The sequence below is a fragment of the Scleropages formosus genome, chromosome 4 (assembly GCF_900964775.1).
Source record: "Scleropages formosus chromosome 4, fSclFor1.1, whole genome shotgun sequence".
Lineage (NCBI taxonomy): Eukaryota > Metazoa > Chordata > Actinopteri > Osteoglossiformes > Osteoglossidae > Scleropages > Scleropages formosus.
This window is the reverse complement of record NC_041809.1, coordinates 15,337,824-15,363,788: the sequence shown is the minus strand read 5'-3', so window position 1 is coordinate 15,363,788 and position 25,965 is coordinate 15,337,824. Positions and strand designations below refer to the sequence as shown.

General features: G+C 40.1%; 2 protein-coding genes across 4 annotated transcripts in view; both read right to left on the bottom strand.

Moving 5' to 3' along the window:
• Nucleotides 1–3,929: 3,929 nt before the first annotated feature.
• rps6kb1a (ribosomal protein S6 kinase b, polypeptide 1a) lies at nucleotides 3,930–16,049 on the bottom strand. Its single transcript, XM_018755236.2, has 15 exons — nucleotides 15,866–16,049; nucleotides 14,465–14,508; nucleotides 14,032–14,152; nucleotides 13,783–13,851; nucleotides 9,345–9,492; nucleotides 8,467–8,524; nucleotides 7,991–8,091; nucleotides 7,523–7,613; nucleotides 5,878–5,968; nucleotides 5,457–5,564; nucleotides 5,294–5,356; nucleotides 5,086–5,163; nucleotides 4,877–4,984; nucleotides 4,508–4,620; nucleotides 3,930–4,203 (listed from the first exon to the last, which is right to left on the bottom strand). Exons 1-15 carry the CDS (start codon nucleotides 15,935–15,937, stop codon nucleotides 3,972–3,974), a joined length of 1,497 nt encoding a protein of 498 aa, XP_018610752.1. The 5' UTR covers nucleotides 15,938–16,049; the 3' UTR covers nucleotides 3,930–3,971.
• An 8,853-nt stretch (nucleotides 16,050–24,902) lies between these two features.
• vmp1 (vacuole membrane protein 1) overlaps nucleotides 24,903–25,965 on the bottom strand; it is a 53,931-nt gene continuing 52,868 nt past the window's right edge. For all 3 annotated transcript variants that reach the window (XM_018755238.1, XM_018755237.2, XM_018755239.1), the window contains one exon: nucleotides 24,903–25,787. In XM_018755238.1, the coding sequence (XP_018610754.1) occupies nucleotides 25,644–25,787 (144 nt within the window). In that variant the 3' untranslated portion in view covers nucleotides 24,903–25,643. The remainder of the gene's footprint in view (nucleotides 25,788–25,965) is intronic.

Here is a 25,965-nt window from a genome sequence, read left to right as displayed (position 1 = left end):
GTTCGAAGGACAGACTCCATATGAAAAGCAATAAGACTACCACCAAATCTCCCCTTTGCCATTCACTCCCTCAAGGGATTATCAAAGTTAGAATTTGATTTTAAAAAAAAAAAAAAAATTCTGCATGCAAAACCATTTGAGAAATCAGCTCACGTTACTTTTTAAAGAGCTTGTTTTAAAACCTTTTTTCTATTGTCACGGTGCCTTTTTCAATGCATAGCAGACATTAAGCAGCACTGGAATGAGTCATTACTATGAACTAAGGTACAGTTACACTTATGCTCTCACTGTGTAATATTATTGAAATTTCATAAATCATTACGATTATTTTCTAGCGCTTAGGTGTACAAGAAAACTCAAGGTTATACAGTTGCCGATCTTTATATTCTGTGGAATAAATTTTTGATGATGTCACTGCTGTACTAAGACAAATGCATGCATGGTCTCCAAAAACAAACCTGTCATGCATTTAAAATTTCTCCAGTACTCAAAAAGTGCTAAAACATGAACAAACTTTGCAAGAATACAAATGCACATTTGTTGTGGTCTTTGTTATGCAATCGGAATTTAGATGCTAATTAAATTTGGTAATGTGTTGAATTTGCTCAACTGCATCTTAAGAATTAAAGTATTACCCTAATAAGAGAGGTATATGATTTAAATTTGATTGAAACAAATGAACCATGTCATCAATATCCATTTAAAAACAACTTACCACATTGAATTCTTCACATTTTAAGAAGCCATCTCCAGATGATGAACTGACATGTCATTTTGTTGTGAAGGTACAATGACCACAAGACTGGTGTTCATATGAACATTCAAACAATGCAGGTAATTCACTAGGATGCCCCCAAACACAATTAGTAAAGATCCACTCAAACTGCCATAAACACACGTCTTACAACACCAAGGAAAATTGATTAGAATAAGACAACGCATAGTAGAAGTACTTTGGCGGGAGGGGGGGCGTTCTCTGAGAAATTCAACAATGGTAAAATATACAGTTTAGCTAAGCTCTTCTCGAGGTCACATTCCACACACTGCAAATAGACAAGCTGCTTTTTAAAGCCACAGACACACCTTTTTAAAAATTACATGCTCACCAAAGGAGCGCACTGTGGAGCAGAAAAAAAAAAGCCAAACAAACACAATGTGGTGAGCCCTGGGTGGTTTAGGGATGTTGCCTGCAGCTGACAACTTTACGAATCCCACCAGATTCAAGTTTTGGCTTTTACACTACACATCCGTTTTACACTGTTTTACAGCCCTGTTTGGTTTTACTGTACATAAACACCCGTCTTAGCTCTGTACAATATCCACAGTAATTACATAATGAATGGACTGAACATTTTACAAAATGGGAAGAAATTTTTTTTTCCCAATAATAAACTCGAAGTGAAGGAATTTGCTCAAGTTGTCCATCTTCACAGATGTGTAAAAAAGAATCAAACCTCAAAGAAACAAATGGGACAAAACACATTTGTCAGCAAAGCTAGTTTACTGTTCACAAATAAATACCTGTAATTTGCATAGAGTGCTTAAAGCAGAAAATGGAAAAATAGAATGGCACTTCAATAAATTATACATTGGTAAAACAAAGCAAAAAAGGTAAAAGCTTACAACTAAGGTGAGGGTTATGAATATATTTTGTATCTAACTGATGAAAATTCCACATTTCCACTGTTTCACACTCGAGACAATACCCACCCAGAACACATGCTCAGCGATGGAGGTTTTGGTGCACATAAGGCGACAGGAAGCAATGCCTGAACTATTCATCACACACACTCCTTCAGTCAGATTTCAGCTTCTGCATAGTTGAGACACTCACTAGAATCAGTGAAAAGGGGAAATAAATGACAAGATGAGGTGCAACTCCGGTTTCCCTTTAGTTCTTGAATGCTTGTGCTTTTCATATGCAGCTCCTTCACATTATAGTCTTGGATTGTTTATGTTTACAGTAATAAGCCTGCTTATGACAGCACAGATATAAGAGATCCAGTTATAAAGGACTGATTTCATAGCAAAAGCTCTTGAGCCAGAGCATGTAAGGGGAAGCCCTGTCAAGGCTATTTAAACCAAGCCCACATCCATCCGTATGCCTTTAAGGTGTAGCTTGGGTGACCTATCTACAGGTGCGTCACCATCAACAGTGTCTGTGATTTCCTCCAAAAATGACATTGAGAATTTAGCACCACCCTGCCACAAGATACCAGCAGTACTCTTTCTAATGCCAACAGACAGAAGTGTGTCAAACAAGGCTAGAGGTAAAGACTTAGCAAAAGAGCATAATGCAGACGAGCAGGACCTGACTCTCTGTGGTTTCTGCAGAGAAGTCCTCACTTCCTCCTGCTGTATATGATTGATGTAACAGGTTTACTACTAACGGTATGTTCGTTAATGGAAATTGATCAGTCGTTCTTCAGACACAAACCCACAATGCCCATGGTACACTGTCATGCCACACTTGTTTGCAGGTCAATTTGAAAACACAAAACTTTAAAATCTTGACATTGCCTCTCGCCATTTGGTTGCCACACAAATTTGAATAGCACTAATTTTGAATATATACTGTACATATTTATATTTTGATATTCCTGCATGAGTGGTGGGTTATGGCTTACTTCTCTGGCTCGGCTGAGAAAAGCTGCTAAAGCCTTCAAAAGCAAATATTTAGCGAGATTGTGTAATTGATACAGAGGTCACTGAAAGGTTTACTCAGAAGTATTAGTTGCGTTATGCTTAGCACGTAAATAGAACAAAACATATGCCTAATATATATATCTATATATAAGGCAGTGAGTGATAAGGATTCATCCTTATGCCACATTGAGAGTTTAATCAGGAACAGGGCCTGTAAGTAAGGCTTAATGATTAGAAGGATAGTACTAGAACTAAACCCCAGCTTCCAATGGCACAATGTCCACAGATATTCAACCATTTTACAGTTACTTTCAAGGCCTCTGATGACCTTTCCTGTAGCACATGGACCCCGGTGTGTGCCAGTGTTCACTGTGAAGCTGTGTTTAACAGTACTGGGGGGTTGGGAGTAGTAAAAGCATCCAAAGTCTGTGTCAGAGACAGAAGGGGTGTTTTAAGTCTGACTACACTCTGTTGCCCATCAGCACTGATGTCACACCAGCAATTCCCATGTATGAAACAACTGTATGAATGTTACATCTGGAATGGAACATAATACAGTAACCCACTGCCACTTTGCTCCGTAAGTGAGTTCAGGTTTGAGATTGTATCCTGGCAGAACATATGACAAGCAAAGAAAAATAAATATAGGTAAGAAACCTAGGTCCTGAGGAACTGAAATTTACAAAAATAACTGAAGGCAAATGAGTGAAAGTAAAAGGGAAAGATATTAAAAGTAGATATATACTGTATATTCCTACTTTATTCTAACAATCACATATTCACTAATAGTATTTTGATAATCCCTTTCAGGATTTCCCTCATACCATTTTGGAGATCCCCAGTTTAGGGGCCTTCTAATGTCACATGTCCTCAGTTTTCAATAAGTCATAATACTGTATAAAAAATTTTAAGCATTCCACAGAAGCAATGCTTTGACAGCATTTGATCTACTTGGATAGAGCACCATGTCACACTGCCAAGTCTGCATACCGCAGAGAAGTGTCGCTGAATCAGCCACCACTCTTCTTTCCCCTCACTCACTTCATTTTCCTGACATGCTACAAAGGATTAAAAAGTCATAAGAAGTCCATGATAAGGCCCAGCTTTGATTCAGTAACCCAACCCAAAGGCAGCCAAAGGATGGTGCATGTTCATGGCGAAGCAAAAGAGCAAAAGACACACACACTTGCAGTGGTGCTCATGCCTGACATGTAGAGGAGGGAGAGGTGCTGTGGCTGGCATGAGATGGTGAGGCTGCCAGTGAGGAAATGCTATCTGTTTTGTTTCTTTAATGTCCAGTCAAAAAAAAAAAAAAAAGCTAATTGTCATAGGTTCATACGCAGATGCTCAGGCCTTTTCGAAACCATTGGGTAAGCCTGCTTCTTGAAGGGCCCGGGGTTAATTCCTGCAGGTTGCCTGATGGGCAGTGGGGCAGATGCTTCTGTACTGACACTGATGTCCATTTGCTCTGCAGCAGTCACCTCCATGGTCAGCTCGGTGGGGGACTGCAGTGGGGGGGCTCGAGGCCAGCAGTCTCCTCCAGCAAACTTCATGGGGCTAAGGAATGGGTTTTGGAGCGAGTTAACAGGCAACACCATCATCACACAAAGCAATTGAACAAATTCCATTTTTAGTTGCTTACAAGTATTTCTTTTCACACACTGCAATTCATGGACTTTTAAACAAAACAGAATACACAGTATAAAGGCACCAACTGCTATGTCTGAGAATCTTAAAACAGAAGTCGTAATTCTCATAGTGTAACTAAATCCTTGGATCGCAGACTGCTACACTAAAGAGAACCAACCATTAGTAGAAAAAAAAACAAAACAGAAAAGGAAAAACAAGCTTGAGCCAATACCTAACTGGTGTTCTTGGACTTCCCAGAAATCGTCGAGGTGATCGAACTTTTGGCTCAAAAGAGAACTTCTCCTTGACGTTTTCCAACACAGATGGGGCCACGTATGTAAACCCCTGCAGGAACATTTCACAGATGCGGCTTAATGACAGTCACAACCACACAGCAGCCAGGATAAATTACTTCAATTGTGGGAAAGAGGGAAAATGTGGATGAGCAACATCCTTTGCTGACAATACAGTATGGTAGTGTTCAGTGTGGCAGAATGCACAATTTCCAGTCAAAGCCCATGTGCAACACATTAAAACAGATTTTTGGTTAAAAACAAGTGCATACACAAAGCAAGACCAACATGAAGTGACATTTCTCTACCAGGAAGACTTGATTGGCACTTTCACTGAGGGTAGAGTCATCAGGACTGTCTACAGGGGTCTGGCTTGTAAACTTTGAATCAAACTGGCTCACATCATCTGCAGATTGCTGTGGGAACAGAGAGGTAAATGCACAGTAAGCCTGTTGACACGATTCCCTGCCCCCAGTCTCCTGTCAACACCACCCCAGTGTCCATGTTGTAGGCTCACCAAGAACGGCTTGAATGGGGGCTCCACTTTACGGGCGAGGAGGTCCTCCCAGTTGATGTGTCTGAAGAACGGGTGGGACTGAGGACCAGAGAAACAGCTGTGAGACAGAGCTAGCTTCAGGCTTCCTGAGCCCCAGGAAAGGTACCAGCACAGACATCAACTAAAAGGACCATAGATGAACACAGAAACAATGTCACCAGTTATTTACCTGAACCTCTGCGGCATCTCCTGGTCCACCACCAAGTCGCAGTGACGCGTTTCGTTTAAGCAGCTGCAAGGGAAAGGAGATGATTCAAGAGCAGTGCTGAAAAAAACAGCCAAGCAAAGCCATCTCTGTGGAATGTGAAGGAGTAGGGCACAAATGCACACACCTTTTTCAAAAGGTCCCTGGCTTCTTGTGTGAGGTAGGGTGGGAGGTTCAGTTTGCACTTCAAGATTTTGTCAATGGTCTTCTTTCTGTTTTCACCTGTGAAGGGTGGCTAGAAAAAACATCAAATATCCATCAGGAAGTTTCCCAGGGACCAGGTTCTCTTGTGTTCAGTTATGACTGCAAGGACAACATTTTTAATTTCAACTGTTTTCAAATACCGGTAAATAGATGAACACATCAATGAGGTCAGTTATTTTTAAAAAAAGAAAAAAAAGAAAGAAAAAAAAACCTTCTGAAGGGGTAACTAATCAACTTTTTCCTGATGAGTACCGCAAGTAGATAAAGAAGATACGGCCACGTTAAAGGACACGAGAGAACAGCTATCACAGACACCTATCCATGCAATTTCACACAGTACTTACAGCACCAGTGAGCATGTCGTACATTAAGGCTCCCAGACTCCACCAGTCCACAGCTCGATTGTGTCCACTTCTCATAAGGATCTCTGGAGCCCTGGCACAGCAAATTACAGCAGCTCAGTACCACATTCTTTAGGACAAAAACAGTGCCCGCTATTTCAGTACATTTTTTATACATTAAATTTGATCTGATTTCTTTGACTGCGGACCTCAGTCAAACAAGTCAGAGCCATGCTCATCTAATAGAGAAAGTTCAGAACAGTGATGAATCTGGTTTTGATACCCAATTTTTGATTTCCAAAAAATCAGTACAGTTGCCCCTACCCTATTCGCGAATTTGACATTCATAGTTTCGGGTATTCACGAGTTAGCCATGAACTATTAAATGGGGATATTTTTGGAGCTTGCCAAAAGATCGCAGAAACTCGCAGACAACGGATAAGCCAAAAATATAACTACTGAAAATTATTTGTATCACATAAAATCATTTATGTACATTTTTGTGTTATTTATTGTTACTGTAACTATATACTATATCTTTAATATTAAAGTTCATTTTGATTTAAAAAAAAAAAAACTGTGGGATCTTTGCCTGGATCCGCCATGCATCTTTATCTTGCCAACCAGCCTCACTCACGTGTTAGCTGTCCAGTTTTGTGACAGCGGAATCTCGCGTTTCTTGCAGTAACTTTTAAACTTTTCAGTGCCATTTTTAATAACTGGTCCAAAATGTAGTGCTCCCAGTGCTTCAGAAAGTGTTCCTGAGTACAAGAAGACTGATGACTGACATAAAAGGTGGAATTGCTGGATATGCTTTGTAGTGGAAAGTCTGCGAGTGCAGCTGGTTGCCATTATGGAATAAATGAGTCAATTGTTAGGTATATCAAGATGCAAGAGAAAGAAATTCACAAATTTTCCACATTTGCGGGGGTCTTCCGTCCCTAACCCTCACGAATGTGAAGGGGTTACTGTATAATGAAATTTATCCGAAGCATGTGCAAAAAAATTTGAAAGTTGCACAGCGCACGAGTGAAGAAGTGTAGTGATGTACAAAAGCTGGCATTAGTGTATCATCATGTTTCCTGTTTGCATTATTTCCATGCATTTGTGCTGTAGCAGTGTAAGAATGACTGCCAAGCCTCCTCACTCCTGCATCCACCACAACTCACAATGAACTGTACTTAAACAGTACAGTAACAGTTCTGTACTCAAACAGTACTGTAACAGTTCATTACAATAAATCAGCTTGTTTTAAATGGTTGTCTGCAATTATTTTTTATCATACATCTCATTGAATTTTTATTGCTGTGTACTGGACATATGGAAAACAGTTTTTGAAACATGCTGCCTACAAATATACACATTACATCACCAAGCACCTCATGAAGTGATGCTTTGGCTGCATCTATGTTGTATATCATGCTGAAATCATGAGTTAGGAAATGTAAGTTTTTTTAGTGACATTTGGGGAAATCAGTTTGGGATTTTTGGATAGGAAAAAAATGTCTTATTTACCCATTTAAAACTATGGGAAACAGGCTATCTAAAATTTTTGTATCTATACTATTTTTGGGAATGGATTAATTTTGTAAATCGAATGACTGCTGTACTTTGATAAAGTAGACTGACTCAAATGAAAGAAACCTACATGTATTCTATGGTACCACAGAAAGTATGAGTGACAGTGCCATCATGGATAGACTCTTTACACAGTCCAAAGTCAGTCAACTTCACATGACCTGCAATGAAAATACACAACAATCAAAAGCTTAACATGCACTAGGGAAGGAAAAGTACATAATTTTTGAATTGTACATTACATTATTTACAGACACTTGTCTTGGGTTTTCGTGAAGTCAACATAAATCGTTTGGTAATGATTAACAATTGCCGTTTTTTTTTTTTCTTTTAAAAAAAAGTGATGACTGAACTTAAGGATCCAGCCCCTAATATGTATGAAGTCTTACTAATTTCACATCCATCTGTGAAAGATTAGATAAAGTGAAGAACAACAGTCCACTGATTTGCTGACTTCACCTAAACCCTAAATCAACAATACCAAAGCACACAGAGCAACCACTGCTAGAAATATAGTCGCTACAACCTTGTTAATTACCTTGGTTATTAAGCATGATATTTTCTGGCTTCAGATCCCTGTAGATGATCCCATTTTGATGCAAATGTCCCAGGGCCATGGAGATCTCTGCTAGGTAAAAGCTGAAAGTGTAAAAAGAAACCCTTTTTACTACAGTAACCTACAACTCACGATACAATAACAGCATATGAAGTACATGCAGAGTCCAACACTAAGAACATGGATATAACAATCTAAAAGGTAAAAATATATCTGCTGTTTCAAAACTGATTTTCCAGGTCTGAGGGGAGGCAAGAAGGACAAAGTAAACAAGATCGTTTAAGAATTACCCGATTCCCCTCAGACGACATACTGTCATGGTGAAGTCACTGCTGTCACATCACAGGTGTTTACACAACAATAAAGGTGAGGAGCACAGGACAAACTGCACCTTAGCTACACCTTCTCTGAAGCAGTTTCAGCATGATCTATAGACCAGGACCCATATGTCTACATACCAGGCCGTGTCCTCCATGAAAATTCCTTCTCGTTCCAATTGCATAAAGAGCTCTCCACCTGCAAAAAAAAAAAAATATCACTTCTGTAGGAAGAAGTCTTCCAATTTTGCTACCAAGGGATTAAACAGTACTAGCTTGAGTCAGGTAGAAAATACTACAAAAGCTTTTAAATGCTGTGAAAGACTATGAGCCAGTTACATTTACTCATTTAGCTCATGCTTTTCTACAAAGAAAATTATGCTGAGCAACTTAATATTATTTACCCATTTATACAGCTGGGTAATTTTACTGGAGCAATTCTGGGGTAAGTACCTTGCTCAAGGGTACCACAGCTGAACATTGGATCCAAAGGCAGCAGCTCTAACCACCACACTATCAGCTGCCCTCACTTTGTACAAATTAGAGTAAATAAGAGCACATTTCACAGCAATAAGGAATTGCATGTCTGCCTCCAAGTACAGCCAGGGCTCAATACCTCAGTTTTTACCTGATCACACTACAAGAATAAGTACATACAGAATTGATGACAAAGCCCTTGTCCACTCCATGTTACACTTCATATGAGCTTTGAGTAACAAACCAACTCTCGGTGCCAATTAAGCGTCTAAGTTGTACAGCAACTATACTACAAAAACTATTGACTATTCTAAATCTTTTGTCTTTAAGAATACACTTCCCAGTGTAATCTAACAATTATACTAAGTTGCATTCTATTTTATGTTGAGGTTTCTCTATTCAAATATCTTTCAACTTTTATCTTTTGATAGGTAGTTACAATATAATTCTTACTCTGCTTGAGGCAAACTTTTGGTGCCACCGATCTACAGTAAACAGACCACAGTGAAAAAAGTTCAATGTACAATGCCCTGTTCTCTCACCACTGAGGTACTCCAGGATGAGGTACAGCTTGCCCCCAGTTTGGAAGGCGTAGATGAGATCAACGATGAAAGGGTGTTTCACCTCCTCCAGAATGTTGCGCTCTGCCTTGGTGTGTGCTGTGTCTTTTGCATTGCGCACAATCATAGCCTGCTCATCCAAAACAAATGCATTAAAAGCTGGAATAGGTCAATAAGCCAACCGGTTTTGCTGAAGTACTACAGATAACGTGACAAAGAGTAAGCACATTGGCTAACACAATCAATGTGCCTTGGAGAATTGCACAGACTGAAAATATAAATTATACCTCTTTACAAGCAGACAGTGCCCATTAATTTCCTGATACATACAAGATAATACACTGAACACTTACAAATGTGTGAAAGTACAGTGCACACGTATCCTGGGCTCTACAGCACTTTGTATGGTAGATTACAGCTATTGTTGGGAGTTTTTTATATATGCTTCAATGCAGGATGTGCATAGGAGAAAGCATTGCTGCAGTGCATGTCAGCACAAAATGAGATCTGTTCCCGGCATCTACAGCACTAACACACAGCTGTTCCCGGCATCTACAGCACTAACACACAGCTGTGACTATTCTGTTAGGACAAGCTACCTATTTCACCAGGCAGTGCAATCAGTGTGTCTTGTCTGAGACGTTTCACTTCAGGCTTAGTGAACTTACAGAGCAAAAAGCTTGGATAAGCAAATGGAGTCCTTATTCCAGGGTGGATGGCACAAACTCTTGATGTCCGGATAAGCGAATAAATATATATAACAAGTGTCAGTATAATAGGTAAGGAGTATTGTCTAAAATTCTAAGTATTGATGCCATTGAGAACAATGTGGTATGCTGTGAGTAATGGCAGGCTAGAATTTTCCTCTATCATCTCACAGCAAGGGAACAAAAAAAAAAAGAATGAGCATGCCAGAACAAGGCAGAAGCACTTCCACAAAGGCCACTTGAGATCAAACTCAAACAGCGAATGGCAGCCTACTACATACCGGGGCTTTCCACATGGAACTGCCTAATAATGTGCTTTTGAGAAATGTCAAGTACTCTGTGCAATGTTTCTGAACAATCAAAATTCTTTAGGGCCTCTTAAAAAATATTCTCTGATCTTAGCACAGTAAATACAGGTTAAGCACTACAAACAAGAGGGTATACCAACTATGACTTCTTTGAAAGGTCATTAAAAATAAACAAGAGCCGGAGAGCCAATACAAAAGACTGACATTATCAGTAAAATAAGGTAAATCTTTCAGATAATCTGAGATTACACAATCATAGAGTCCTTTGTGAATTCTTATCAGTATCAGTGTATTTTAAAAGAAGATATGAGACCATTTGTCTGACAGCTTGAAAGAAAATCATTGTCCTGTCGCACGATTCACTAAGCACAGATGTATCTTCAACTGAATGACTTGAAAAAGTCAAAGTGAAGACCTCAGCTCTTCAAAAAAAGCCAGGCATAAACAAATATCCTCAAACATCAATGAGCTGAAGCACTTTTCTAAGGAGGAGTTCACCAGAATTCCACCACTGTGATGTGAGACACAGAATAGCTAGTACACAAAATGATTCATTACAGTTATTGTTGCTAAAGGGAGTTTGATATCATATGCTTACATTTCCCACACAGTCTTGGAATAAGTGGGTAATTCTTCTGGAGCAATTTTACGGTAAGTACCTTGCTCAAGGGTGCTTCTGAGAAATGGATGGATGTGGGATTGCTGGATGTTGAGATTTGAACCTGCAACCTTTTAGATCCAAAAGCAATAGCTCTAATCACTATGGTCCATGTACATTGGGTTCATTTGTTTTTTGATTAGGAATTAAAAAACAAATTGGAATTACAATGTCTTCATTTGTTTCAAAAGTGAAAAACAAATTATGAAGTAACTATGTTTAAAAACCATTTTTTGCTCAAAATGTAAACTATTTAAAACATGCCTTATTTATAGTTTCTTGCCATCTTATTTTTTGAGTATCAGTTATTTTGTTCTGTGGTATTCTTGAACAACCTGAATATACACTAATTGAAACCAGACATAATCCATCAGTGGCTTCAATCAATCATGCTGGCTTCACTTTGAGTTATTCATAAATTAATATGGATCACCACATGCTTTTCAAAAGCAGCAAGCGAGTGACAGTAAGGGAAGAGGACATGTCCACTGAGAAAATGGGCAGGATTTTTCAGGTGCTATTTCTTAAGAATCTTATTACTAATTAAGCACAGGTGTTAAAAGCTTCATGAAGTTCTAGTTTTAAGTTAGGCTACTTGTTAGATTAGCAATATTGTGTATTTTAGGGTATTCATCATATTTGGTACAGGCAGTCCCCGGATTACGAACGACTTTTGTGTCCTCGGTCTGCCTTTAAGTCGGATTTTGACTCAAGTCAGAACAGTTAGGTATGGTGGATATTTAACATCAGTTTGTCAGATGTTTGTCTTACTATATCATATATCGTGTACCTTTCTACGCATTAAAAAAACACTTCCGGATACATTAAAACATCTAATATAAGAATACAGTAATAATAATACAATTCAATGATAACTGTTACTACAGTGTTTATAACAGAGACATGGATAGAAAGATAGAGCTATAATGAATGTTATTACTGTGATGATGAACAGAGGACATGGAGGAGTCTGGGCCCAAGCGCAGAATCGTTTATTCAGAATCAAAGGACTAGATGTGTTCTCGTGGTAGGGGACGAGCGAATGGTCGATCGATGGGCGAATTGAACAGAGGCGAGGATCCGAAATCGTGGTTGAGGGACAAGGTGGGAGGTCATTATCAAAAACACGTGGAACGAGACTGGGGGACGATAAGGGACAGGACTTGGAAGAGCAAAGCGAGGTAGGTCTGAGAAAACAGGGGGACGGTTGTCTGGAGTATCTTTTATAGCCGAGTGCTCCGACTGAAGCTGCTGGTTGAGGTGCAGGGCGTGGTCGTGACAACTACAGTATTTATAATAGCAAGACAGAGTGTGCATGCACACAAAACATTAAAGAAACCTTGGTGTTTGTTTCTCCAATGTTCGTTGGTGTCTCACCTTTCGCTTTATTATTTCCACTTTAGTTTCAATCATGTTCATTTCACTTTTCTTTGCTGCATCACATTTACACTTTGGTGCCATGGTTAGGAGGGTTACAAAAAAAAAAAAAAAAATTAAAGCCAAATGCAGTAACAGGTGAGAGACACTTAACAGCAACGTGGTCCAACTGAAAAGAAGGAAATCTTTGCCCTACCTCAGGTTCACATGCCCTCCCATGAGCCAATGAACCACTGTAGACACTCAATGTTTTGATAAGGGTTGCAAAGTAGCGCCCATTTGTCATTACGAACCATTGTATGTAACTCAAATTTTTTTTAATATAATAGGCTTGACTATGAAGTTTTCATTTGATTGTTACTTAAGGCTGACAAAAAAAATTTACATTTGGTCAATAGGTGCAGCACCTGATGGTTTGTAACTAAGGGATTGCACAGAAGTCGGACATTCGTAACCCAGGGACTGCCTGTATCGTGAGACTTTGATTTCTACACTTTGTATGATTAAATGAAAGGAGAAAAATAATAACTTTTCTTTTCAACAATAAAAAGTCGCTTCTCATTTTTCTGCTTCAAATATTAAATTAAAAAATGAATGAACGCAACATACACAGACCAAGAAACTATAAATGAGGAATATTTTAAACATTTTGAGCAAAAAATAGGTTTTAAACATAGTTAATTTATAATTTGTTTTTCATTTTTAAAACAAAAAATGAAGGCATTGTAATTCCCATTTTGTTTTTCAATTTTGAACAAAAAAAAAACAAATGAACACACATACATGGACGCAGTACGTCACCAGTTGACAAAGTAAATGACAAAGTAAACACAGATCATCCTTGTATGACCGGACTAATGGGGTGTCAAGTGTGACTGGTCATTCAAGTGTATCATATACATGATTCTTTAACATGCATGGGCATATTTATATTTCACCAAGTTTGTATTTACGATAAAATTATTTTTGGTAGTTAATATATTTTTCATTTAGGTACACCTCATGAAATATTGAAAGAAAATTATTTTTTAAAAACAATTATTCTACTTTGCCTATTTTTGTTTAAAAAAATTGAAAATATATTATCAAAAATAACATTTTGACACACTGGTCTGTCTGGACATTACAGCATGTGATCTCAGAGGTATAGTCACACATGGATGAACTGCATGTGTAATGGTAATAGGGTATTAGACTTATCTACAATAAGGAGTAAATAACTGCTAGCTATAGTTTAAGAGTACAGAAAAAGAATTTAAAGAGGTTGTACTCTCTTTTTCATGTTTTACACTTCCCATAAGTGCCTATTCACAGAATTCTATGTTTAGTGGAAGAACAATATTTACCAGAGAGATAATCTTATACCCTACCTTCTTGAGGACCTTCATCGCAAAAATTTTTCCTGAAGTGACCCCAGATACTTTTCGTACTTGAAAAACCTGAAGGGGAAACAAAAAAGTGAGGACATTCACCATCTTCTAAGTTATTCCATCTGTACCACCATTTCTGTGCTCACTTTTTAAAACATAAGTTTGGGAAAAGACAGAATGTAAAGGACACTATTTACAAAACTTTGAAACTTAAAACAGTCATGTCCATACAAAGTGCCTTTAAATTACCTTTCCATAGCCACCTTTCCCCAAGACCCGGAGCAACTCAAAACACTCTGGGCGGATCTGTTCCGTTCCTCTATTGACACTGTCTTCAGAAATTTCAAACTTCTCACAGCCATCCATGTTACTAAAACAGTGAGATTAAAAGGTATTTTATCAGTCTACCGACAGTAAGACAATGTCTCAAAAATATTCAGAAAGAAGGCATTTGGTTCTGATAAATAACTGGCCACAGCATACTTAAACTTAAGATTTTAATTTTTAAAATAAGACATTAATTTAAAAAGTTTGCAAAATATAAAAATTACATATGCAACTGCAAAAAAAAAGTTAAACATAGGAAATCAAAGATTTACATTAATTATAAATTAATATTGCTGAACAGTGTTTGGTTTTTCATATGCCAAGGCAAACCATTAATAACGATGTTGAGACTCACAAGTCGAAATTACTGCACTGTTCCATGTATTCATTGATCTGGGCCTGTAATGCAGAGCAAAACACCAAAAGTTATCTTTCCAGGTTATACCAAGTGCCATCACTCAAGGAGGTGCTGCTAATGGGTCTTGTACACCAAAAGCAATCATCGCATCCAGTGGTGTCCACTTCATTACCAACACAGTCACCAAACATGACGTTCTTCAGCACAGCTAACTGCACACTCCAGCTAAGAAGAACCCCTTTCCAAAGACACAATACTAGGAGGGCGGGGGGGCTGGTAGTGTAGTGCTGGTTGGAGCTGCTGCCTTTGGACATAAAGGTCACAGGTTTGAATTCCCAGCTCCAGCTGTAGTACCCTTGAGCAAGGTACTTACCAAAAATTCCTCCAGTAAAATTACCCAGCTTTATAAATGGATAAATAACTAAGTAGCTTAACATTGTAAGTTGCTTTGAAGAAAAGCAACAGCTACATGAACAAATGTAAATGCTCTAGTCCAGAACCCCTGGTCATGCTACTTAACCCAAATCTACAAAAAACACAATAATGAAACATCTTAAAGTCTGCTATGTTTTTTCTGTTGCTAACTATCAAAATAATAACAAATGTAAAAAGATGTATAAGTCTGGTCCTTGCCCTAACTGTAAGTGAAACCAGGAGAGCACCCTGAGGGCTTCTTATCAGTGTGTGATGTGAGCTGGCAGGCAGCGTGGTGTTTGGGGCACTCTCTGTATCATTAGAAGAATGGTTTGGGCTCAGTCCTCTCCTGCTCTAGAACCGTTGGTCATGTTAACCTGAACTGATACAGTAACACACCCTGCTGTGGAAACGGGTAGGACAGTAAAATCCACCACCTAATACTGCAAATCTTGGACAAAAGTTAATTTTCTTCATATTATTCCTTTTATAATTCCTTCTGATTCATGCATTGCTATATCACTTGCATAGCTAATTAAATATGGTGATAATAATTGCAAAGTACCAGCCAAGAGAAGACAGAGGGTGGGCAGTGACCCAGGACCGCACTCCTTTTACTCCTGTGACTACACACACACACCTCAACTGGTTTGCGCGTGTCTTGCGTCAGCCCAGCACATTGATGATTGATTGACTGTCTGCATCACTTCTTCACACAGCCGCGCCGTGCTGAAGGAGCCCCAGCCGCCACCATCACCCGATACGACTGCGTCCCACTCCGAGCGGGGCACGAGCCCAGAGGGCACGCACTGCTCCTTACGCTCATCAATTTAGCCAGTACGGATAGTCCTCGAACCCCTAGTCTCATACACACACACACACACACACACACACACACACACACACACACACACACACACACACACGATGATGATGTTTGTTTGCCCCGGCCCACCCGCGGCGCAGGCCGTTCGCACAGCTCACCCCCTCGTCCAGCTCATCTTCAGAAACCGTTTCCTCCGGCTGGTCTAAATCGATGTCGAACACGCCCGCCATGTTCACGCACCCCTTCCTACTCTCTCTTTCAGTCCGAAAGGAAAGCTACCGCTGATCGCCTCATGGAAGCACATCCGACCGCCATAACCGGCTACAGTAACGCGCATGCGCACAACGCCCGAGCCTGAAAGGCATTCCAAAGGAAGGAACGGTCCGTAGGGTTCCTGGGGCGGGCGCAAGCGCAGTTTGCAAGGTCCTCGTCTCGCTGCGGTGAAGAGATCTAGTGCTGCTGAGCTGAAGTACAATGCTCAGTGTGTGCCTTTATTCAATCCGAACAACATAGAGTTGCAAAAACACACAGATATTGTGCAGGTGGCCCAATGTTAAAGTTGTGTTAGTGCAGAGAGGGAAAAAAAATCACAGTACAAGCGCTCGGCTTTAGTTTGGACCCATTAACACTTTTATTTTAGCTGACGCTTTTCTTAAAGCGATGTTAAGGTTTTACAATTGTTTACCTATTTTTAAAACGGTAATCTTACCGGAGCAACTGAGAGGAAATACCTTGCTCAAAGATACTACAGCCGGAGCTAGGAATCAAATCTGCGACCTTCTAACTGCAGCAGTACTAAGTACGCTACCAGCATCACGCGGTAGTGTTTCCTCATTACAGTCACAGTGGTGCATAACACGAAAAGCACATTAACTACTGAACAAAATGATAGGTGATTGTGTTCACTGGAATAAAGGTAGAAAAGTCGCTAGACTTACACAAACCACAAATTAATCTAAATGGAAACTGTAGCCTATTATTTCTCATGTTTAGTTTTTGTTTAATATATTTTTAATATCATCTTCATTCTAACATTGTTCAGGGGTTACACAGTATTCTGATTATTAAACTATGCATCCATGATTGTACACAAATTACAGTATTACAAAATAGTCAGTTTTCAACTTGCTGTCATGTTATTCTGACTACTTAATCAGAGTTTTATTATTAATATTACTAATCAAAATTTACCTATATTGCAAGGGTTTGGATATTTTAAAAATCTGATCAAACATGATTAGTCTGGATAAATGTGGGTACGGTTTTCTTTTGACCATACACATCACATCTTCACTGAAGACACTTCCAGTAGTACTACAATATCACTTAGTTAATATGAATCAGGCTATAAAAATATCCCCTAACTGATTGGCACAGATGTCAGCTGTGTGTCCTTCACTCCACAGACATTACTGTTTGACACGGGGCCCAGACCTGTCAGAGCAGTGCAACAACTGTACATGTTTGGCAGGAGCAGATATGGGGTTACTTTGGACTTGTGCCACACACACAGTCCCAAAAACAGCTGGTTGACCCTCAGGCTGTCACCTGTCAGGGTTTTAAATATCCAAAGGTGTGCTCCATTCCTGAGACCTGCAAGCCAGCGCTGCAAAGCTCTTCCGTTCAGACAGGCTCGTGACACACCTGGTCAACGATGCAATGCATCTTTTCAGTGTGACAGAGTTACGGCCTGCAGAGCACATCCATTTTTCAGGAGGACCAGGCAAAAGGCAACCAGTCCTGCAGGTCCATCTGAGGACATAAATCTGGCACTGCTGCAGCACACTTCATCAAAATACTGGAGCTAAATCCTTTCAGTGAGCATCCAGTGGTGAAATACTGGAAAAAACAAAAGTTCCTTTGTGCTACAGAACTTGATGGCAAGTGGAGAAATGTTTCTGGTGACAGAGCTCCCATGTTAGGACATTGGACTGAACAGGTGCAGTACAGTTGTTTGACTGAAATATTGTGTATATTACCAATATTTTAAAATATTGTGAAGGATGCATTATGAATTATCATTATTAGGAATTAATATAATATCAAATAGGCATGGTGGCACAGCGAGTAGTGCTGTAGTCCCACACCATGCGAGTAGTGCGAGAGCACGTGGGTTTCAGCCCTGCTCAGTCTGTGTGGAGTTTGTATGTTCTCCCCCTGTCTGTGTGGGTTTCCTCTCTGTGCTCTGGTTTCCTCCTACAATCCAAAGACATGTTGTTCAGGTTCACCCATAGCGACAGAGAGTATGTGCTCCACTGATGTGTGGATGAGTGACCCATTGTAAGTAGTGTATCTAGAAGTGTAAGTCACCTTGCTGAATAAGGTGTGTGGGCTGATAAGGCTACTTAGGATTCATTGGAAGTCACTTTGGACAAAAGTGTCTGCTGGATAAATAAATATATGGAACTAATGAAACACGGACTCCTAATAGAAACAGTTTTATACCAGTAGGGGGCAGAATTGGCCAAGAAACATTATGATTGAGTTCCAAATTTACTTTATTTTCAGTAAATTTTTTGAACTCATTCGATGGGCAATATTCTATTCTAACAGATTTTAATCTTGTTGAGTAGGTCAGTAATACTTTCTGAAGGGCAGTCTAGTAGTTCTCCACAGGTGTGTTACCTAAGCTGATGATCACAATATACCAGTGGAGTTGGCAACACTTCCTACTGGCAATGCTTCCTACTGACATATTGGCCATAGCGCTGGACAGAAAACTACAGTCTCATACAAAGGCAATGTGCAGCATTCCCCCTGCATCAAAAAGCTTAGACTTGGTCAACATGATTCTAGTGATGGGAATGCAGCTCACCCCGGCAGTATCACTGAAACAGCTTGTGGATGCTCCTCTGTCCCAAGCTGCTACACTGGTGTTTACTACCGCTCCCCTAGCATCTCTGAGAATGCAACAATAATAAGGACAGGATCTGATTTCATGGGCCATTAGGAGGAAACACAAAACCTTTGCTTGTGTCAACCCTCAAATGTATTATGTAATGGTAAAAAAAACACCCATTAGGTTGTTTCCTTGTTCTGAACGGCCTGCTTGTGGTTTCAAAAGGCTTGCATCTTTTGGTACACCGAGTGTGGAAGGTCGAAGTCAAATGGTGTGATCTAAGGAAACAGGGACACGTGGGTGCCCACATCATGTGCTGTGCACTGATGCTTCAGCTTCTACAGCTTCCTACAGTGTAGGAATTCAGGAATAGAGCACAGAGGCTCTTACTGCTTCACGCAGGCTGTCACACGACAGCTCACAGCGCCAATACCATGGTTATTGCCGTGTGCGCTCGTGCAGAAGAGTAAGATACATCAGGTCTTGTTAACCATTCTGTGTAGGCAATGTTGCGCAGTGACCTGCATGTTCCACTCTAGACCTACATGGATGAACCTGCCAGGACATTGTTACCAGCAAACTGTTGTTGCGGTGACCAACCTGTAGTTGATTTTTGTCTCTGCATCGTGTGATTAAGAGAACAGTTTACCGTGCCTCCTTAGCCTCTGTGCGTTTGACTTGAAGCACTTTTTAAGTCATCACTAAATAAGGAGTCAATGTTCCCACCATTTCTTTAGCCAAAGCTGGGCCTCTGCTGAGCAAAATGAATGAATCGCATGGGGGGAATTTCTGCCTCTGACACATTCTGTTTGAGCGCGAACATTGACTTGCAAATGACTTCACAGGGTACTTTCCAGACACAGCCCTGCTATTTGCAGCATGTCAAAAAAAGACACACTTACTTACCTTTGTTCCATAGCTTGAATTTCTCACGATATGCCACTTCGTCATCATCAAATGTGCTTTTGGTGACCAAGTATGTGTTGGATTACTAACATATTTTTTAGAAAATGGCAGCAGTACAGAAAATCACTCATAATATGAGTGCACATGGCTCAAACTCCTTATCTTACTGCTTTGGGAGTATCCTCAAGTGAGTACTTACTTTGAAGAACTCCATTAAAAATAGCTGATTCCATAAATGGGTCAAAAACTCTATGTTGCTTTACGTAACTGTGTGTGTAGGCTAAGCAATGAAATATAATAAAAATGTAGTGGCAGCAGATAGAGCTGTGATTCTCCCATAATGCAGTGCTGCTGTGTATATCATTGAATGTGCAATCCTCATGGTTTACATTACATTTACATTTATGTTGATGCTTTTTTCTGAAGTGACATATAATGTTAAGGTGCTAACAGTTATTTACCCATTTATACAGCCATGTAATTTTACTGGAGCAATTTAGTGTAAGTACCTTAGACGGGGTACTACAGCCAGAGGTGGGAATTGAACTTGCAACCTTTGGGTCCAAGTTGTGGGGGGAGTATTGACACCTGGATTTTTCTACATGCCTACAATCCCTCGCCAGGTGTGTGTGTGCGCGCTATTAGTACTGCTTAACCATATCAATTGTGGTTTCTCTTCATATGAACCAATACCAAGGCTTTTGGTTTAGACCAAAATTCAGTATCACATCAAGGTTATAGCTATATCTATTTGTCACTTTTCTCTAAAGCAACTTACAATTATCCACCCATTTGTACAGCTATGTAATTTTACTGGAGCAATTTAGGGTGAGTACCTTGCTTAAGGGTACAGCAGGAGGTGGGATTTGAACCTGCTACATTTGGACCCAAAGGGAATACTTTTAGCCACTACACTGCCAAAGTTATGAGCTTAAATATTTTCATGTTGATAACAGATTACATAAGGTAACTTTTGAAAAAGGTTTAACTGCAGGGAGCGAATCTGCATGGTTGGATCTGGAACATGGAAATGCACAAGTCCACTTAATGCTTCCTAATAGACAAGCAGAGCTCGACCCCGGGACTACAGCAGCAGATGTGCCCCACACATATGGAAGCCACAAAGGTATCGCTTATGTTAAATAGTCACTGCCTGAAGTCGTCACAAGGCCTTCCTCACCCCGTCAGCCACTGCACAGCTGAACTGGAGCTTGAGTGGAAGTTAAAATGCAATTTGTTTTGAATAAAAGCCACACTTTTCCACTTGTGAAATGGGGATATGTGCACTGAAAATGGTGATCAGTGAAGCTTAGTTGGTTAACGTTTACAACCATTAGTGAGTGGAAGGCAAGCTGTAAAATATTGTGTTACAGAAGGGTACTTGTATATTCACTTATGTGTATAACTCAGGATTTTATCACTTTAAATGACGGCATAGGCAGAAATATATTCTTTCATTGCATTTTCTTTGGTGCCAACTCAGAATACTTGGAAAACATGTTTCAGGGTCTATATATGTCATGTCCAGTCACTGAAATGGTATGTCCTGTTAGGGCACTTGTCAAAGCAAGGGAGACCAGTTTAAAAGGCCATAAAATACCTCTGAGGGTATTTGGGTATTAGATATATTCATGCATATCAAATGTGTATGACAATTCAAAAAGGTTTATAAGCAAACTCAAAGTAAAAATATTTATTTTAAAGAATTTTCACTCAGAAGAGCATTAACCTGTTTACGATATTAACTTGGTGGGAAAGAATTTTCACCAGATCGTACTGTTGTGTAGTCATTTCCCTTACCGTTTCCAGTCTCGTAAACAAAACGGCCTCTTGTGCCTTCAAGCACGGGATGCCTCTGGGGGAAAAAAAAAAAAAGCCAAACAAAGCAATTGTGCTAAAATATCATTTTTGCATAAAAAGAATAGGCTTTAGTGGATTCAAAGGGAGCAGCATTCTGTCATCCCCAACAGTCATCTTTACAACTCTGTTCCCAAGATGGTCCTCATCATTCTAGGCATCTGGCTGGTGGGCTCAAAGGTTGTTTTCCGTATTTACTCTGCTGTGCCGTTCCTCTTCAGGCAAGGGCCCATGTGAATGGACATGTTGTGAGTTGAGCAATCGGATGGATTATCCCAGGAGCTCAGTCACAGGAAAGGAGTGCCAAGGAGTGGTAACATGGCTACCAGCACTGCCTAATCACTGGTGTGACCAAGCTCACTGGTGTGTCCCTCTGTGCTTGTTGGAGCTTCACATACTACAGGACCTCCATTTCTCATCAGTTGTCCTGCTGCCTCCAAGGTCAGATACAAAGGCGTGACAGTAATATCACTCCCTACAGTGTCATCTGGCACAGTGTAGCAGGAACCTCCATCAACCATTATCCTTTGCTCATCATGAGCACATACACAAATTGGGCAGCAAGTGACACAGCCATATGGGAATTGGACTTGTATCCAGGTTGTAGGCTTACATCCCTCAAGTTGTCTAATATGGACTTGTGAGATCAGCCACTTTTGAGAGATACCTGGCAGTACGTCTCTACAGGTATTGTATGACAGCGACCAGGTGATGTCAAAAGGCAGCTTTCTTTACTTAGACACTTGTACATTATCTCCACTTCAAGCGAAAAGCAGGGGTGTTATATTGGGTACAACCTTTTACACTGGTGTGATAAAGCGGTATGACACACGTGGGGGTTGGCACACCCAGGCAGTGTGATACAGACAGAAAGGTTGGGGCTAGTCCTCCTGCCAATACAGAGCCAATTGCAGCAGCTGCAAACCATACACCGGGTGCAAGCCACTTATGAGGAGGCTGTAGGAAGGAGATCATATTTCTTGGGCTGTGACGCAAATATGCGAGCTGTCATTTGAATATACAGCCCTGCTTCATCACAGATTTTCATTGGTAACATGAGGTAGGGTATCAGCAAAAATATAAGATAAATACTTATCTAACAGCTATCTCTGTCTGTGTGTGTCTGTGTGGTTCAAAGTACACACCTACAGGCTAAACCAACTGTGTTTTGAATTTTTGCCAGTTTGTTGAGGCAAAAAACCTCAAAAACACAGCTAAAAAAAATTGAGAAACCCTGTGTACAGTCTCCAAGGGCACCAGACCAAGTTATTTAAAAAGTAGAAATGCAGGATTTCTGCTGGTTCAGAATTATGACTACTTAAAATAACTAGATTGTTGATCCTGCCTAAATGTGTTCATTACCCTGGTGTTTTTATCCCTTTCAAACTCCACCAACTGTATGTTCTCAATAGTAGAATTTAGTTTGATAGAAATTTGGAAAATGTAGGAGGACATATTTTGCAATTTCAGCCAAAGAGATTTTGAGCATTTGGAGAGAAACTACAGAGTAATTGACAGTATACAGTCTGGCACCCTGCCCCTAAATAGCTGCTGTCCTTCCCAACATGAATGTTGCTGAGTTGCTAACGGTCGACGATTTCATTGCGCAGCTTCTTCACCATCAGCTGACCCCTGCCACCCTAGTGCCAACATGAAATAACACAAAAGATGCCCAGGGTTCTGTCAGACTTTATTTCATTTTAGAAAATGGTACACATACACTGGAGACACATAATGGTGCGCGCGCGCGCGCACACACACACACACACACGCACACACGCACACACACACACACACACACACACCTTGTAAATAACTAAAAGAAGCTTCCTCAAAGAACAGGATGTCTTGAAAGCAGCCGCAAAAAAAAAAAAAAAAAAAAAAAAAAACAAAAACTCCCGAAACAAGCTTTCCAAGCAGCCGTACCAGAATTACATGAGGTTTGTGAAAGGAAAAAAATGCTTTCCCTTGGAATGCTTTCTAGAGGATGTTAAATTTATTTGTATTTACTGTGGTTTAAGACTGTAAAATCCAAAAACTAGCTTGTACAATGTCTCGCTCCTATTACAACCAGAAATACCTGAGGGAAACAAAGCTGAGCAAACAAAAACAATGATAGAACAATTGAAGTAAGAAATCGGACGAACAGGGAAGTGGATGCCTGAAACAGCACTTATTGTACGCCACGATAAAACCCACATTACAATAGCCATGTTGCAATAAAGTGCATTTTCTCAATTCTCAGAAAATTCTAGCAGGCAAGCCAAGCCCTGCAAAAGATAAGCCCACTTCACAGGAAGGTAAATGTTACTACTGCAAAGGAACAGGACAAGGAATCTCAAGAGCTGCTCAGACACACAGAGAACACAAAAAGGAGAAGACTATGAACAGACACATAGGAAAGCATTTCGGCTTTCGGATAGTTAAACAAGTTGAAGGAAAGGAGAACTGCTGTCGAATTGAGACACTGAAAAATGAGAAGTTATGAAACAAAAAAAAAAAAAAACACACACACACACACACACACACACACAACAGGATGCTTGTCAGATGAAGGGACCCAAAATGTCAGACAGCCTACAGACTGTTGTCGCCATGCAATGTAACAGCCAACACCAGTCTGATAAGCTATCTGACAGGACGGGAGAACGATGGACATGTCTGTGTATACGGGGGTGGGGGACACAGATGGTCAGAGCCCACAGAACAGGCCGGGGCCAAAACCTTGCCAATACTCACCAGGTCAGAGAAGGAACTACTTGTTTTCTACACTTTCAAATCCTGCCGGGAGGAACTACCCACAAGGCAATGAAAAACGGTTTGATACGAGTTTTTAAAAAAAAAAAAAAAAAGCCCTCCCTCCTTGGCCCCTGCTAGCTGCACCCTCCCGCTACACTACAGCACGGCAAACAAGTATGCGGCGGGTTCATCTGAGGTAACAGTAGGGAGCCGCTTCTCAGAGCCCCCCAGGGCTGCAAGTTCCCGGCCAACTATACCATAGCAACATTACATGTATCAACATTTCGCAAGCAATTACGGAGAAGAGGGGGGGGGGGAGTCTGGGACTTGAACATCTAATTGCAGCCAAACTGACGTTGCCCACAAGAAAATAAAAACAACAATTTGATGAGATCACATGCAAGTGACCCTCTGTTCCACAACAGCAAAGCACCACCTTGTAAGCAAACATTGTGGGTACAGTTTAGCCAACAACCCAACACTGAAGAACTATGTTCCACCAGAACATATTCAAGGAGATTCTGGAACTTAAACAAAAGGAGGAAGTAACTTTACACTTACCAAACAGCTAAAATGAGAAGAAAAATCTGTTAGAAGCAAAAGACATCCATCTGCCATTATCATACTACTATTGCAAGTACCTGCCATGCATCTGTACATAAATTCTATTCTGCAGTTCTATAATTCAGCACAGTTCAGCATGAGATCATGACAGCACGGCATACATCACTGACTTTTCCAACAAAACATGAACATTTTCACTCAACCGAAAACATAACTAATGTGGTTATCAAATCTCTACACTGATGTACTTACTTTCAGCTGAAACCCCAAGGAAAAATGACAAAACCAGATTTATGATTCATGGCGGTTTTATAAAGTCAGAACAATTTGTTCTAAATGTACAGAATAAAAATGACATTGAAAGCAGTATGTACAACTACAAGTGAAGGTACGTCTCCTTTGTATTCATCTTCTACCTTCTAAGAAATAAATGTGCATACTGTAACCTGAAAATTATTTACAGGATGTGCAATCTGTTCAAATACCATGTCTATCCGCTTGGTATTGCTATCATTTTGAGTATTGTGGAAAAATTATAGTTCCGATAAATTAACTTAAAAAAAGCCCTGAAAATAAGTCCATAAAAACCATGAAAATACAGAAAAAGAAAAATGTATCTTGCTCACCTGTACAAGTATATCAATTAAATAAATCAAGTAATATGAGTAAGAATTGTGATCACTTCATTAGATGCTGCACCACCACTGCAGCATGAGGCTTTGCAATAAGTATTAGCGCCAGTTACAACTTGACACTGCTGTTGAACTGTCTGGAAAAGATTTATGCTGTTACTACACTGAAGGATCATTTTAATTAAACTGCAAACCCTGCAGTACTAGCTTGTGAGGAAGCAAAACAAAATCGGCACATTTAAAAAAAAAGATCCAATAAATTATGTCAGTAAAAGCAGAACAGGAAGAATTAATAAACATACTGTAAACCAATGGAATTCTAACAACAAAAAATGACTATGCCAATGTGACCAGTGCCAGTTTTGTACGAGCGCTAAGAAGGGAAGCCACGAGTCAGCATCATTTGGTTTTCTCCTCAGAGTACTTTTGCTGCTGGAGCCGTTTAGCGTAACTCTGTGCCATGGAATTGACGATGGAGCAGACGAAGTAGCAGACCATAATGATCACCACCTTCTCAAAGAGCCAGGACAGCCAGTTTTCACCCTGTGCAGAGAACAAAGACACAGGGAGATGAGAGCATGTGAGCCTTCCTGCCGAGCGCTGGTCACCTCCCCAAGCTCTCCCATTACCACATGAAACGAAAAAGCTAACAACACATTTGCCACTGAGAAATCTGTAGTGTTCCTCATTTGACCGGATTTTTATAAAAATAATAATAATG

Coding starts and splice junctions, on each gene's coding strand:
- rps6kb1a (XM_018755236.2), bottom strand. CDS start 15,937: ATGGCGGGCGTGTTCGACATCGATTTAGACCAGCCGGAGGAAACGGTT. Junction 9,493..13,782: donor CGATGAAGGTCCTCAAGAAG/GTAGGGTATAAG, acceptor TTGGATGAGCAG/GCTATGATTGTGCGCAATGC. Junction 4,204..4,507: donor AGTCCAAGAACACCAGTTAG/GTATTGGCTCAA, acceptor CCCATTCCTTAG/CCCCATGAAGTTTGCTGGAG.